The 16,705-nt window shown below is 36.6% G+C and overlaps 1 protein-coding gene across 1 annotated transcript; it reads right to left on the bottom strand.

Annotated features, from left to right (window-relative positions):
* Nucleotides 1-1,750: 1,750 nt before the first annotated feature.
* mybl1 (v-myb avian myeloblastosis viral oncogene homolog-like 1) lies at nucleotides 1,751-16,097 on the bottom strand. The gene is given in 17 exon segments (XM_058765909.1): nucleotides 1,751-3,897; nucleotides 4,372-4,495; nucleotides 4,497-4,549; nucleotides 4,665-4,778; nucleotides 4,914-5,024; nucleotides 6,963-7,077; nucleotides 7,170-7,309; nucleotides 7,394-7,765; nucleotides 8,765-8,995; nucleotides 9,747-9,845; nucleotides 10,243-10,320; nucleotides 10,508-10,694; nucleotides 10,789-11,009; nucleotides 11,464-11,556; nucleotides 12,563-12,634; nucleotides 13,133-13,232; nucleotides 15,607-16,097. Coding segments are annotated over 17 exon segments (2,259 nt in total). The 5' UTR covers nucleotides 15,630-16,097; the 3' UTR covers nucleotides 1,751-3,771.
* Between the last annotated feature and the right edge of the window lie 608 nt (nucleotides 16,098-16,705).

The following is a 16,705-nucleotide window of genomic DNA, read 5'->3' on the forward strand; positions in this document are numbered from 1 at the left end:
TATCAGTCAGTAATGACACTAACTTACGTTTGATGGACCTAGTTTGCCCAGATTTCTTTCATTATTTACTCACCCCCATGTGGTTTCAAACCTGTATGACTTTCTTTCCTCTGTGTTCTCCACTGGAGCATAAAAGATATTTTAAGAAATGTCTCTGTTCTTTCGTCCATACAATCGGTTTGGTTATCAACATTATTCAGAAGAAAGTCAGGCAACAGTTTTGGAACAACATGAGAGTAAAATGTTAGAATTTTCACTTTTGGGTGAACTATCTCTTTAAGTACACAAAAATGGCTTAATTTTGCGCAGGACATCACTAAAAATAGCAAAACAGCCAGTGAGTCAGATGTTAATTCGCCAAGCGGGAACTGTACGTCGTTTGCCAGTCTATTTGAGTGATTCATTAAAAGAACCGACTCAAAAGAGTTATTTGTTTATGATTCAAACGGAATTGACTTAGCTGTGTTAATGATTCATTAAAAAAGAATCAGTTCATAAGAGTTGTTTACTTGTAAATCGGAACATTTTTTTTCTTGTCATTATTTATATATGTATTGCATACTCATTAATAACGACTGAAAATTCACATTGACTCTGGTAATTATGAAAAATATTAGATAAATGTTTTTTTGTTTTTAATTGTCGCTGTAGATTCATCACGAAAAGAGGTAACGTTAACGTTAGGCTAGTTAACTTAGCTATTGAATTTCCATGACTTCACTTTTTGTTATTACTAGATACGGATTTTTAAAGGTCATAATTCTCGATATCAATTAATAAAACATGAATATACATTTACAATAAATATTTTAGACCCGTGTTTAGCCATCACAAATAGCACACACATAAGTTAACTATTACAGTAATTTTATAAGCCGGCCAGTAAATGCGGAGTATATTTTTTCTACTCATAGTCCAATAATCACATCAATCAAGGTCAAGGCTTAGATTTCAACCTAAAGATTAAAGTTCCTTCTAAATTTACACATCACTGTCAAAGAATACAACAGGTGTTTGTTTTGTTGAGCCAAAATGGCTTCAGTAACCATCAAGCACTCAGTGCACTGTACAAAAGCCCAAACCAGCCAACCAATTTATCCCCAATGGGCCTTTGACATCTCTCAAGCTTGCACTGACCATCTGAAAAATACAATAGCAAAGTGTTCTCTAAATTTGAAAGAAACATATAAGAGCACATGTGTTATAGGCTTGTAATGGCCGTCAGCAGCAGAAGGCATGTCAGTGGGGCCTTGCGCCCCTCTATTCAGGGGAAATTGAGTGAATGGGCCTGCAAAACCAACAGACATGCAGAACAATAGAGCCAAAAGACATTATTTCATGGGCGAGTGGGCCTCTTTAGAGAGAGCAGCTGACCTGTGGAGAGCTGTGTTGTTCAGGGAGGGTGTGAGTCCACAGACCCCAAGGGCAGAGACTGCAGCACCCCCCGATCGGGTGACAGCGGATAGCCGTCAACTCAAGAGACCTCAACTTCCATTACCGCTGTAAACACCTGGCTTTCAGAAGAGAACAGGATTCCGTGAGGTCTTTTGCAGTGTGACATGAGTGAAAAGTTGATTATTAGCCAAAAAATTAGGTCCTAGGATGGATGGAAGAGCTGTCAGTCAAAAAGTTAAATACTGTTTGAATCAGTTTCAGGGAATAACCTCCAACCTCTAAAGAAAAATACACAAGTGGCACATTTTGTAGAGCATATTTTTTATTTTTAGGTATGTGAATGACAACGTGGCTATTTGCGAGTTGGTTATAATATCAAAGCAGGTTATAATTGTTCAGAAGAAAATAATGTCAAATACGTAACACTGCATGAGAAATGAGTATGTCAGTTGAAGTGTGCTGCTTGGTTTCATGCATGTCAGTTTGCTACATATTCTTGCTTCCCTCAAGTCTACAGAAAAAAGGAAATACCAACAAACAAGACAAACATTTGGACAGTAAAATGAAGACAAACAAAGACATTTTAAACAGTTATCTACAATGTTACATGAGCCAAAATAAATTAATCTCAGTAACACAGATACGGTGAGGGACACAATGTGTAGTGTTTATTTGAATACAGATGGTGTTTTTGCATTCCAATATCTGGGTAACAGTTAGCAAAAATAAACTTTTTACAAAACAATTTCCTCAATTTGAATAAGACAAATGTGATCAAACCCAATATGTAACACTAATACTTCCGAATCCTTCAACATCAGGGTTTTTCTTTTGCTCTTACTAACTTATCATTGTGTATAACCTGAAACTATTTTACATGGGTTCTTCTCATGTTAAAAAATAATAAAACAAGACATTTAATTCAACATTTCACCTCATATGAGAGCAAAGCAATTGTCCTACACTTCCTTCAAACGATTGTGCTTTTGTCCATTCCTGCTGTAACTCTCAGTAGCAGCGAGCAAATCCTTACAAACATTTGTTCCAGAGCAAGAAAGTGGGAGAGAGAAACTACGTTTACACCATTTTCCCCTTCGGATGACGTCCTGACATGTCCGTGTTAATGATATGTTTAAATACATTCAGCCACCAATAAAAATCCCCACATACAACAATATGTAAACACTACAGAGGGCATAAAACAATAGATATTAATGACAAACCAACATTAATACAATATTTTTAAAAAGTGCAATTTCCCCACATTTTGGAGGCTGAATGCTGCTTGCTGCTACTTTTACAATCAACCAATTGGTAGAAGACGGAACCTTTGAAAGGATGTTAAACTTACTGTACAGGCCAAGAAATTAGTGGCAGTGTTATTGAAATCAGAAATATGTAATGGAAGGTAGTCAAATCTTTAACAGAAAAGAAATATAATTAGATTTTCTTTATATCTTTGAAATAAATAAATTAGTAAAGATTTAATAAATAGAACCTACAGCTCTAAACGAACAAATCTCACCTACGTATCTGTTCTTGGAACGTGTTATTTATAATGCAAGATGTGCATTAATATCAGTACCAAACATGATTTTGGCTAAACTGAGAACATTTCCATAAGCAGCGAAGATGCTGGATTTAGACTTCAGTTGCAAACATGCAAGTCAGCGATTTTACGCCTCTCCAAGTACAAATCATTTTAACAACCTTCACTTTAGAGCAAAAAAAAAAGAAAAAAAAAAGGAAAACAAAAATAAAATGTTCGAGGTACCTTCCAGTAGACGTTAACTTAGCAGATTTCTGCTATACAATACATTCAGTGAGTGTCCAACTCTTAAAAAAAATTAAATTAAATAATCGGGGTGGAACCTTTGTTACGTTTGGAGCGGAAACGATTACGTTGCAAGTGCTATCCAGTTACTCCTCAACACTGTCTCTGCTCCTCACCCTAACAAACAACCACAGTAGTGCAACACTGCCAGTGCTCCCCAATCCTTAACACCAGTCTCTAAAATCCTCTAAAAAGAGCTTAAAACTATCTGAAAATGTCATTTATATGATTTTTTTTTCCTTCTTAAAAAAGCAGTCCTTAAGAATCAGCACACTGTCTACAGCTAAAAATGGATAAAAATAGCTATGTTAAAAACCATTAGCTAAATTCTGCAGATCTAGTACTATTTGTATTTTGACTATATATGACTACATTCCCATACAAGTTTTTTTTTTTGTCCTAAGCGGTACATTGATATAATCAGTAGGTGTTTAGCAAACATCATAGTAAGTGTTTCTGTTTCCTACACCAGATTGTCTGAGAGGTTAAATGTCGGTGTGATAGAGGAAAAGAGGAGGGTTGCTGTAGTGCAGTAGTGATGTTTAAAGGACGAGAGCTCTGGAAATGCAGGTGGTAGGGGTGGTGTTTAAGTAACGCCTGGCCTGCTCAGTCATGATCAGTTGATCCTCCGTTTTCCCAAAAACCACCGCCTCCCACTCGCTGTTGGCCTGTTGGTTATGAAAATAGATATTTGAGTTTGACCAAGTGTTTTTATTGGTAACTAAAACTGAAAAACAGGTTTCGTTACTTGAAATTAAGCTGGGGGAAAAATATTAATATTAGATTAAAAGTGTAATTTAAAAACTTGTTTCCTTTGTAGCTAACTGAAATAAAATAAGCTGAAGTATTAAATTGCTAAAACTAAAATGAAAACTGAAAAAATAAAGTAAAGTAAAAGATCATTTAAAAATATAAACAAATACTCTAATAGTATATAAATAATACTAAAACACAACCTCTTAAATTTGTTAATGTTTATAATGAAACATTCAGTTATAAAAATTCAAATTTAAGCATTTTTATTTCAGTTAACAAGAGTCAATTATGCGTTTCTGCAAACACAACGGATATTAATAAGTTAATGTCACATCAGATTCTTTCCTTCTTTCCTTTGATGCTAACAGAACAAATGAGTGGATTACCGGAGCAGGTGTTTGGTATGGTGGGCTCCTTTGGGTCATGTTTTCTCTCTTGTCCTGTGGGCTAAGGGAGCGGACTATTGAAAAAGATTCCTTCAGCGATCCAGGAGAGCAACAGTTCTCCTCTCTCTGTCAATGGCATCATGAGCATAGATCGGGTCAGTAGGTCGTTACTGTGAGACTAAAAGAGGGGCGAAGATGGTGCGTGAAGAGGGGAAACAAAAGCATTGCAAACTCAAAAAATTAAATACACTAATGATGCATCCTAAGTTTGTAAAGTAGGATAATGGTCTTACCGCTCCATTGTTGTTAATCTGCTGTTGGGGAAACAGCTGTACATTTAAACAGTCTTTTTCCCAGCTGTCCAATACCAAAGACTTTCTCACTTTCCTTGCAGGAGCTTCCATCTGCTGTGAACCCCAAATGACACAGTTGAAAAACTAGTGTTCAAGTGAAGAGTTAACATTAGGTAAAAGCTGTTGAACATTTAAACTAAACTCATTTGAAAGATTGTGAGAAAAAATATGTAAGAAAGTGGCTGGTACCTCATAAGATCTGAACTGAGGTTGGTTCTGCACTTGTGTGAAGATGTCAGCCCCGGTTTCCTCTTTCAGAACCTCTCTGATGTCTTCCTCAAGAAGTGCCAGTGGTTGGGGCTGAACACACCAATGTAATACAGTTAGGTCCATACTGTATATATTTGGATACAGGCACAATTTTTTATTATTTCAACTGTTGACCAAAACATATTCAAGTTACAGTTATATAATGACTATGGGTTTAAAGTGCACATTGAGTTTTAATTTGAGGGTATATCATCACAATTGGAGGAAATGTTAAGGAATTATGTACCTCCCCTTTTTCAACTGTAAATGGACAGTTGAATCAAAAGCCATTTCATGGAGAGATGTGAGCTATTCCTTCATTATTTCTACATCAATTAAGCAGGTAAAAGGCCTGGAGTGGATTCTAAGTGTGCCATTTGCATTTGGAAGCTGTGGCTGTGATCACACATCATGCAGTCAAAAGGATCTCTCCATACAAGTGAAACAGACAATTGTTAGGCTTCAAAAACAAAACAAATCCATTAGAGATAGCAGGAACATTAGGAGTGGCCAAATCAACTTTTTTCTGAGAAAAAGAATGCACTGGTGGAGCTCAGCAACATAAAAAGGTCTGGATGTCCACGGAGGTCAACAGTACCATGGTAAAGAAAAACGCTTTCACAACATCCAGCCAAGTGAAGAACACTCTCCAGGAGGTAGGCGTGTCACTGTCAAAGTCTACAACCAAGAATGACGGGAAGGAAAAAGTATGGCGAAGGCTCGGAACAGCTCATGATCCAAAGCATACAACATCATCTGTGAAACATGGTGGAGCAGTGTGATGGCATGAGCAAGCATGGCTTCCAGTGGAACTGGGTTACTGGTGTTTAGAGATGATGTGACAGAAGACAGAGGCAGCTGGAAGAATTCTGAAGTGATAAACTCTCTGCCCAGATTCAGTCAATTGCAGCAAAGCTGATTGCATGTCACGTCATAGTACAAATGGAAGATGACCCAAAACATACAGCAAAAACAACCCAGAAGTTTTTGAAGGTAAAAAAGTGGAATATTCTGCAATGGCCAAGTCAATCTTCTGATCTCAACCCGATTGAGCATGCATTTCACTTGCTGAAGACAAAACTAAGGGCAGAAAGACCCACAAACAAACAACAGCTCAAATCAGCTGCAGTAAAGGCCTGGCAAAGCATCACAATGGAGGAAACCCAGTCTCTGGTGATATCCATGAGTTCCAGACTTAAGGCTGTGTATAAAAACTGTCGTAATTCCTTGAATTTATTTTTGGCATTTTTGCCTTTTTTTTTTTTATTGTGATAGGACAGATCAGATGTGACAGGAAGTGAAGTGGGAGAGAGAGAGGGGGGCGGGTTCGGGAAAGGTCCTCAGGTCGGGATTCGAACACGGGACGCCCGAAGCGAAACTGTGCTGTATGTCGGCGCGCTGCCCACAAGGCTATCGGTGCCGACCAACCCCTTGAATTAAAGCTTAAAGTCTGCACTTCAATTCTATCTGGATTGTTTCAGTTTAATTCTATTCTGGTGGCATACAGAGCCAAAATTATGAAAATTGTGTCAGTGTCCAAATATATATGTATATCAAAATTGTATATTAAAAGGCAAATTAACGGGTGAAGCACAAAAGATTGTCGAGCAAAGGAAAACCAGTCTCCTCTTGTCTTATATCGAAATCCTCAGGCATTTTTCTTTACAAATCCTTATGGTTAATAAAGTTTCAAATACTTCAGTGGGCCTTTATTCACCCCCTGGAGCCATGTGGAGTACTTTCTATGATGGATGGATGCACTTTATTTTGATTCAAAATCTGGACCACCATTCACTGCCATTATAAAGCTTAGAAGAGCCAGGACATTTTTTAGTATAACTCCGATTGTATTCGTCAGAAAGAAGAAAGTAATATATACCCAGGGTGGCTTGAGGGTGAATAAATCATGGGGTGATTTTCATTTTTGGGTGAACTATCCAAATGATTTACAAATGACACAAATTCAAAGGCTTTTTCATTCTGACTTACCACCATTCTTAACGGGCCGTGCATCTTCTCCTGGGCGGCCAGGGCGTTTTTGAAAGGAGTGGGTGTTCTTGGAGTGTGGACTATAATATTCTTATGGAGTTTTGGGGTTCTAAAACTGTGAAGACAAAAACAGTATAAGTCACTTATTGATTCTGAGATCGTCAGCTCAGTATTCTCAGACAGCAGAGGTAAAGAATAATGCCTGACCCTGCATTCTCCTTCTGGTGTTTTGGTGTGGTCTCTCTCTGGTGGGGTGTGTTGAGAAGGCATTTCTGTCCACACACTGGAGTGGATGTAAGAGCAGGATTGTCGAGGCTCAAGGGCTCACCACCAGACACATTGAAGAACTAAATGGGAAAAAAAAAAGTTTTGAATGACTCCACACATTTCTGTGGTCTAAAAGGTGTTCTGTGTTATAAATCTAGCCATACCTGAGAGGGTGAGAATGGCAGGCCTTTGACAGGGGTGTTTTTTGGTGAGTTCCCACTGTTGTCTATATAAGTACAGCTCCTTTCATCTGCAGGTGACTGATCTCCTCTTTCTCTCCTCTTCTTTCTCATGATGGACGGTGGTGGAGAGCTGAATCTGTTCATGCAGGTGTTAGAGAGAGCCACAGACTTGCCCTGGTTCACCGCGGCACACTGCCTGCTCATCGCTGGGACAGTAGGAGCATTTATTGGATAGGCCAGGCTTTCTGTGCACCTCTCCAGGGTCGTACAAACATCAGTGGGGTTAGTGGCCTTCGGAGAGGAGCCTCCCTCAGTGAGATCAAAGCTGGTCACATCACTCCAGGCCAAAGGATCCTGAAGCATCAAAATATTTACCTTACTTTTCTTACATTTTCATGGCAAGTAAAAATATGCATCTTTAATATCATTTTACTAAACTGAACTAAATTTATAATGGCGAGTAAATTATACTCAGCATATAATCAAGTAATCGAGTAAATTATAATTATATTGTAAGCAATATTGATGTAAGTATACTTTACAGTATTTAATAAGAAATACTTTAAAAAGGGAACTGAGAAAAATGGAAAACATGAAATCTATAACATCAATTATAATTTCATACCTAACCTAAATAAATACTGCCTCTTTTAAATTTAATATACTTTAAGGGTGTGCCACTTTTAAGACCAAACGCAATTAAAAACAAACAAACATGAATTTACCTATTGTTTTATGGATGCACAATATAGGTACAGTCTTGTATTAGTTATTGGCTAAATTTAAAATAAATATTTTTTTAGCTGATCAGTATCGGTCGATATTAATATTTAATTGTGCATGCGTATTACCCTTATTTTTTTATCATCTAAAGCTTACCTAAAGTTTTTTTTTTTTTTTTATAATTCAATAACAGTTTCCATATTGTACATTACAATTCTTGTAGCCTTTAAAATAAATGATTTTAGTTTTTGATATTTCAGACTGAATTTATTTAGACAAAATAGAATAGTATTTTAATATCGTCCATTTCTCGGTTTTTAGTAATCAATAACTCAACTTACTGGTATCGGAAAGAACTATTATTATTGTATGTGTTATATTGTATCGGCCAAAATTTTTATATCATCCTGAATTAACCTTTTTGATCAAAATATTAATGCAATATCAATATTCAACATGTATACATTACAGAAATATTATACTTTTCTTTTTTTATAAAATAATAAATATATTCTATAAAATTATCCATAATATACTATTTATATTATACATAAATAATACATTATTTATGTTATAGATAATATACTATCCATATTATATTATATTAGATTTTTGTAATTCTCTGCTTACAGAGTCAATAAGCTCCATGGTCTCTGCAAACTCTGGGATGGTCTCTAGAGTGGACAGCACAGCACTGGCCTCAGCAGCCAGGAACTTGCTGGGAGAGACAGGCAGAGGCATCGCAGCAGGCTGGCCCTCCTCTAAACGACACAGCTCGCCCCCTCTGTCCTCCATACTCTCTGCGGTGGTGACAGTATCATCGGGAAGGCTGTCCGACCAACTGGAGTAGCTCTCTGGATTCTGTATAGAACCAAACCATTGAGGTGAGAAGAAATTATGATTATTAAAAAACAAAGATAAAACTGCAGTGATGTGGAAGGGAGAGTTAAGACAAATCTGAGCCAATAAACTACACTACTTCACTTATAATATGTGAATTTCATATTACTTTGTGAACATATGTTAAAATCTCTTGTAAACATTTATGATATTAACTGAAAAAAAGAATAAAAGTAATCCATTCTTTATGGTAATGATACGCTGCATTTTTGCTGACAACTGACAAGGAAACGGTGAATAATTATTTAAAGCAATTCATTTTCACCTAACCTAATAAATGTATTATTTAGAACATATTTGTAATATGCTAATATATAAAAATTCAATACATGCTACTCTCCAAGGTGAATAATATTATTTATAATAAGATAAAATTATAATATGCAGAAAAGAATACAGTATCTATCGTGAATATAATTTTCAGATAATATAATGATGCATATATTGCAATTAATAAATAAAGTAAAATAATAAATAAAATAAAATAAAAATATAAAAAAACAAAACATGCTTTCATGCCTGAAAGCGGTCACTAGCTGTAGTTTTAGTTAATAAAACCAAAGCTGGGTGTGAGGCAGGGAGGCAGTGAAGGCGGGTAGGATTTACTAAGCAGCATAGCTAGAAATGAGGGTATGGGGGAGTAAGATGGGAATGAAGGAAGCCGATGGGACCTAAAGCGCACTATTCTACGCGCACACACAGTGTTTCTTACACGAGGGCCCGACTGTCTTCTGACTTCACTCTCAGCTGACATTAGCAACAGCTCTAGCTCCTTAATTCTTTTCTCTTTGTCTGGGTCATCATGGCATGGCTGTGAGGAAGAAGAACCAGGGGGAAGAGGCGGAAAGAGAGACCGAGACACAAACTTTACTGACAATTTCACGAGACTTTTATGAGGTCCTGAATTTCACCAAGCAAAACTACTCAGGATTCAGATGCTTTTTAGGACTTTGATATTACATTACAATAATGCCAATATGCTCCAAAAGCTATTTTATAATCCATACAAATTCGTAAAACTGCATTGGTGAAATTCGTATAAGGAGCAGTTTAACACCACACCACACACATGCAGATTAAACAATTATACACAAACATATGACATTGATTTTTTTTAATTAATAGAGAAGACAGACTTCAGAAAGCAGGAAGTTCAGAGATATAGAGGAGATTGAAGCATGCCGTGAGAACTGCACCATGGGACTTACCGACATAAAGCTAGAGATCTCGACACTAATGTTTTCCATACACTGGCCACTATGTGAACCATACGGATATCTGGGTGGCTGCCAATCAAAAACAATATGAAAGCTTGTATGTTAAATACTTCACATCTGCTGTGTATTATATTAAGCATAAATAAAAGATTAAGTTAAAAATGTATTGTTAGATTAATAAGTTATTAAAATTCTATACTATTTTGTCTAAATAAATTCACAAAAAAACACAAACACCAAAAACTAAAATCATCACCTGTGATTGGCCACTCATGATCATTTGATTCTGGTCATGTTGATATTCCACAGATGGACTGGATTTGGGGCGTTTCTTCTGGCCAGGGTCACTGCTGTAGCTCTTGTTGCCCTCCTGCAAGTAACCCTCATGTTCCACCTTCCTGCGCATGGTGGAGTTCCAGTGATTCTTAATGGAGTTGTCTGTCCTATAAGAGTCCAGTAAGGTAAAGGTCATTTTCTTGCCCACACACACTGGTATTCTATATTCTGCATAGGTTTTGAGTTCAAATATTTTTTTACCGTCCAGGAAGCAGCTTTGAGATCTCAGCCCAGCGGTTGCCCAGACGTTTATGCGCTTCATAGATAATACGGTCCTCTTCCTGGGTCCAGGAGGATTTCTTCACTTCTGGGTTGAGGTGGTTGTGCCATCGCTCTCGGCACTGCTTGCCTATGCGGCCCTGTAAGTGCTTGGCAATCACTGACCAACGTTTGGGCCCATACTTGTGAACCAGCTCAATCACCTGTTGAGATGTAAAACAGATTATCAGAACATAAGTGACACTGAAGACTGGAGTAATGGATGCTAAATGCTGTTTTGGTGAGCATAAGAGACTTCTTTTAAAAACATTACGAAAGTCTTACTGACTAATTAAAACGGTATTTTATGTGCAACTTCTAGATTTATATTAACATTATAAGCCGAATAGGGCAGAAAGTGAGTTTTTTTTGTGTTTAGAACAGTGCCAGTTTTTCTGGAATGCTGTCATGCAACTTCTAAACAGTGTGTTGTAGTATACTGCAACAAAAGCTTTCAGTTCTTTTGGTGGTAGAGGAGGAGGACAATGACTTTTGCACTCTAAAACTCAGAATCAGTACTATGAGATCATCACACCCCGCCCAAATCCATCTTCTTTCGCCATTTATTCATCCATCTCTGTCTTCCTCTGAGGACACAGAACACCCGGCTCGTCTTACCCTCTGATCTTCCTCTTTTGTCCAGGGTCCTTTCACCAGCTCTGGGTTGAGCACCTTTTGCCAACGGTGCTGACATTGACCATCTGTCCTTGTCTGTCAAAGTGCAACAAAATCCCACATCAACACCTGCAGCTAGTACAAATACACCTATAACAACATCTTTACTAACACACAGGCCTGTCACTAATAAAACAACATGCATTTAACAATAGCTCTGCTGAAATTCTATCTAGTCTTTCCTTTGCAACAGTATTTTTCAGTCTAAAGATAGAACTTAAAGTGCCCCTATTATGGATTTTTGAAAATTACCTTTCATGCAGTGTGTAACACAGCTCTGTGAATGAAAACATCCTGCAAAGTTTTAAATCTGAAAGTGCACCGTGTATAAAGTTATTGTCTCTCAAAATAAAGAGTCGACTCTGAATCATTGAAACGAGTCATTTTTAAAATGGATCCCAAGCCATTTCATGTTGACGTCAACATAAAACATTAGCATATTGCCCGCCCACTTGTTGGTCTTTTCACATTGGTCTGAATGAAAATGCAAATTCATTCTTTGCCACTAGGTGCCGCTTCTGGAGCTGTAAAATAGCCTTTTCCCCGGTAACGCTGTACACAAAGCAGCACTGCGCTCACAAACGCTGCTTTATCAGGCATTACAGGCGAGATGAAATGAAAATGAGACCAATCGGAACAATCACCGCAAAGGAGGGGTTTGGAAAAATGAATCGTTGAGCGAATCGTTGAGCAAGTAAGGTAAATATAAATGCATATTATAAGACAATGAAAGTGTTTTTTGACCTTGCATGCATGTCAACCTGTTATGAACCTTTCATTACCCATAATAGGGGCACTTTAATCTGATGCTTTAGAGTAAAATAGTATAGTATAGTATGGTACAGTATAGTAACATTTAATTTAGTTTTATATCCTTTAATATATACACTTTTGAAAACTGGCTCCTCTAGAAAGACTTATATGTATGTGAAATAATAATAATAAAAAAAAACACTTCACAGCTGCACTAAAATATTCCAGCCACATTTTAAAAATGCTTTTAAAAGTAATGATTAAGCATTTGATTCAGCAAGTTACTTACTGGGAAATAATTGGCGATCGATTTCCAAGCATCGGTTCCTTGTTGCTCAACAAGCTTCTTTAGCTTCTCATCCTGCGCATGAAAGAGATATCATGAGATTTTCAACCTCGGACACAACTAGCAGGCTGTGAGAGCAGAACTAACAGCACTTTGCAATTCCCCACCCTTTCCTGTTTCATCACAGAAACCCATTTAAACCCAAGTATTATCCCATTTGAAACCTTAAATATCATAGACTGCGGTTCAAAAGTTTGCAGTCAGTAAGATTTTTTAAAATGTTTTTGAAAGAAGTCCCTAATGCTCAAACCAAGGCTGCATATATTTGATAAAAAATACAGTAATATTTTTGTGGAAACCATGATATATTTTTTATTCGGGATTCTTTGATAAAAGGAAAGTTCAAAATTATTTAAAATAGTAATATTTTGTAACAAAATAAATGTCTTTACTGTCACTTTTGAGCTATTTAATGCATCCTAGCTGAATAGAAGAACTAATTTCTTCATATGTAAATATTACTATTATATGTGAAAGAATTAGAATTAAAATAGAAATGCATGCATATAATACCTCATCCCGGGACCATTTAATTTTGCACAGGGTCTTTTTGGAATTCTTGGGGTCTCTGCTGTCAGGGTCCGTAGAATGACGTTCATCATCCTCATCTTCACTGCAGCCATAAAACACAAACAAAGAATACAGAAAAGGAAGAGTCAAACACAGTTTTCTGTTTGGTCTATTTGGACAAACATTGTCTCACAGAAGCCATTACTCTCAAACTGTCTGTCTGACAAACCGTTGAGCAGACAAGCATGATCACTCATCTGTAGATAGAAGATGCAAACAGTTTAGAAAAGCAGCCAGCTTGTTAAACAGGACATGCCTGAGTGTAATTACTCTGCAAGCTGGCAATGGAAACCACAAAAGTGAATTCAAGGCAAGCATTATTCAAATGATTCCAGTGCATTAGTTTGCATGTTAATTTATTTGAATATTATTTTTTCCATTATCCAAAAACACACACAAAAAAACACATTCAAGTCATGTCCACACAAGTAAATCAAAGTGACAATCACTTTCCCCAAGACTTCAGTCTATAGGAATGCCTTGTTGCCTGGTAACATTTCACCAACGCAGTGAGGTAGACAGTATTTAATCAACACCATGCACTGGGTAGTTAAGTCTCCCTGGGATACCGGAGCACAAACTTAATGGAAAACCATTTATCCGATGCTAATAGTGACTATCAACATAAACCAAGCTCAAGCCTTATTTGCTTCAGAGCTGAAAGATTTTCTAAAAGAGCAAGGAAGGAAGTGCAATCATTAAAGAAATATGCAACAGCACATTCTACCAGAATGCCTTGCTGCAAAGTCTAAAGTTATGAGCAAATGTGTTTAGGTGTATTTTTAGGCTGAAGTCCAACTTTGACTAAAGCGGTACAAATATGGAAGTGCAAAAATCCTTCTTGCTGCCAGTCTGCATGTTTATCATTGAAACATTGGCTCTCAGTATTACAAGCCACTCGATGAATGAAGTGTTTCATTTAAGAAACATGCTTTAGTATGATCTCCACCCTCAAGGAAGGGGTGAGGTGATGAACAAGCCTGTTTTGCTTCAGAGGTGATTTGCTTGCATCATTCAGTCAGGAGGCAGGCCAAAGTAAAGCCCGGCCAGTAGAAGCGTGCAAACAGGATCTGAACAAACTACAATCCTAGTCTGTAAGATTAAGGCCTGCAGCTGGTCTCCCATTTGGAATTACATTCGGATATCTTCCATCAATGTGTGACATAAATTTACCAACCCCCAATATAAAAGCAACAAAGAGAGGACAAGGGAGAGTGCACACACACATGCTGGGTTTCCATGTTTTACAGGGTCTTTCCATAGACATAATTATTTTTATACTGTAAAAACAGCATATTCTATCCCCTAAGACTAAGCCTACCCCTAAACATAATTGAATTTGAATGAATATACTTACTCCTTTATTACAACTCTAATACACATGAATATATAGTCTAATACTTCTTGTTTACCTCTAAATATGCAAATCTGTTTTTATCAATTTTTAACTTATTAATAATATATTAATTTCTAGTGATTATATTATATAGGAAATGCTTTCCCTCCTTAATTCCTCCTAATTAGGTTCTATTATAGGCTTTATACCTAGATATTTATTTGAGTGTAAATGTATAACAAACATGTGTAAATTTATACAAAGAGTAAGATACAACTGATTAAATATTCTCAATCTGCTTTAATATCCTATGTTACACATAAATGTTGATGGTCTAATAATGTAGTTATTATGTAACGCTAATACCATATAATCCACTTGCACTTGCACCTTCTCTTATTTCTGTTTAGTTATCACTCTCACATGTAGATCAATTCAAAACTTATTTTTATTAATTATTATTTTTTTATTTATTAATTTTCGGAACAATTTTACTTCAGATATTATAAAATAGCCGGTTAGCATGCTAGTTCACTCCAGCTGTACTGTTCGATAGGGGACAGCTAGGCTAACCGCTAGCATTCAGGCTAACACAATAAACTAAACTTAAACATTTTAAACTGTTTGATAAATGACATCTGGCATGAGGAAACATAATTTTAAGATATAGCAATTAAAAAATAGGTGTTTTTTAAACGCTTGAGTCAGTCTTTGGATCATGACCAACCTTGTAGATCAGCAGGTGCAACGTGATGCGTCAAAGCCATCGGACTGTCATAACACGTTAAATATCACCATTTATTAACGTCTTAAATGATATTGTGCAATTAAGTATTAAAGTATTATTATTTTGAGCTTTATTGTTGCCATAGCGATTTCTGTTGCGGCACAAATAACTCATCTTGGAAACTCCAGATATAAACAATCTAACGTTACGCGATCTCCCGATGTTTTGTAAGTTGCGCATCAACATAATATCTGTGCATTTACACACAATCAATAACATAATTATTATGCTTATTTAAATTAATTTTGATTTTGATTAAGTTTACAAGGCACTAAATAAGATCCATCATCTCACCTGCGAGACTTCATATTGGCCATGACAACTGTGTTCAAGTCCAGTTCTTTTCAAAGGAAAATGTCTTTAAAACATCCAATGTTGCAATTCTTCTTGAAATCAAAACACACAGCTGACATTTATCCACACATGCTACTGTCACACATGTATCTGTTTTCCGTGAAAAGCTTCAGATCCGTAAAGTCACATCCCCGAGAGCAATTATGCAATAAATACGACACAACGAAAAAAAGTCCTTACAAAATGCTTGTTATTAAGTGCTAAAAGTCAAAAAAAGAATACTTCCAATGCGATCTCAAAACGGTGAAGGTAAAACATCCCTTAATATAACTCTGTGTTAGCCTTGCGCGCCCTGAACGCACACACACCCCTCTGTACTGTCACTCAGTACTGTGTTCTCAGCGTGTGTGTTTTTTCCACTCATTCTGTTTCATTTTTTGTCCATCCCGCCGAATCTCGCGCCCAGCCTTCTTCCGGAAACGGGTTTGAATCTGCGCACGCGGCCTCGTCGCTGATTGGTGGAAAAAGGTGGGCGGAGCAGCGCGCTCTTGTTGTTGAGCAGCAACTGGTCTCTTTATTTGCATGCAGCTAGTGGTAGTGTAAGATTACTTTACCGCTAAACCTTTTTTATGTTTAAATAAAAACCAAATCAAGGTATTTTTAGTGAAGAATACTATTTATTGGCAGGTTTTGAATTTTGTAATTTACAGCACTGCGAAGTAAAAATATTCTTATTGAACGTATCGCAGAGCTTTCTAATTATGTAAGTCCATGCTGCCCTCTTGCGGATATTTTGTGATTTTTTTTTTTGTCTTTGGAAAATTAATCATGAGTATGTCTGCTTTGTTTGACATAAAATTAATTTGTTAAAAACAAAAAGAATAATTACTTACAATTTAAGAAATTTTAATGAACGTTTGCCTTGCAATGTTACATATTTCCTACATGCTTTGCTATTTTAGTCATGATGAATTGCACTTTCAACAGACATACTCTCAATTATATATATATATATATATATATATATATATATATATATGTGTGTGTGTGTGTGTGTGTGTGAGAGAGAGAGAGAGAGAGAGAGAAAGAGAGGGAGACC

The sequence above is a fragment of the Onychostoma macrolepis genome, chromosome 24 (genome assembly GCF_012432095.1).
Source record: "Onychostoma macrolepis isolate SWU-2019 chromosome 24, ASM1243209v1, whole genome shotgun sequence".
Taxonomy (NCBI): Eukaryota; Metazoa; Chordata; class Actinopteri; order Cypriniformes; family Cyprinidae; genus Onychostoma; species Onychostoma macrolepis.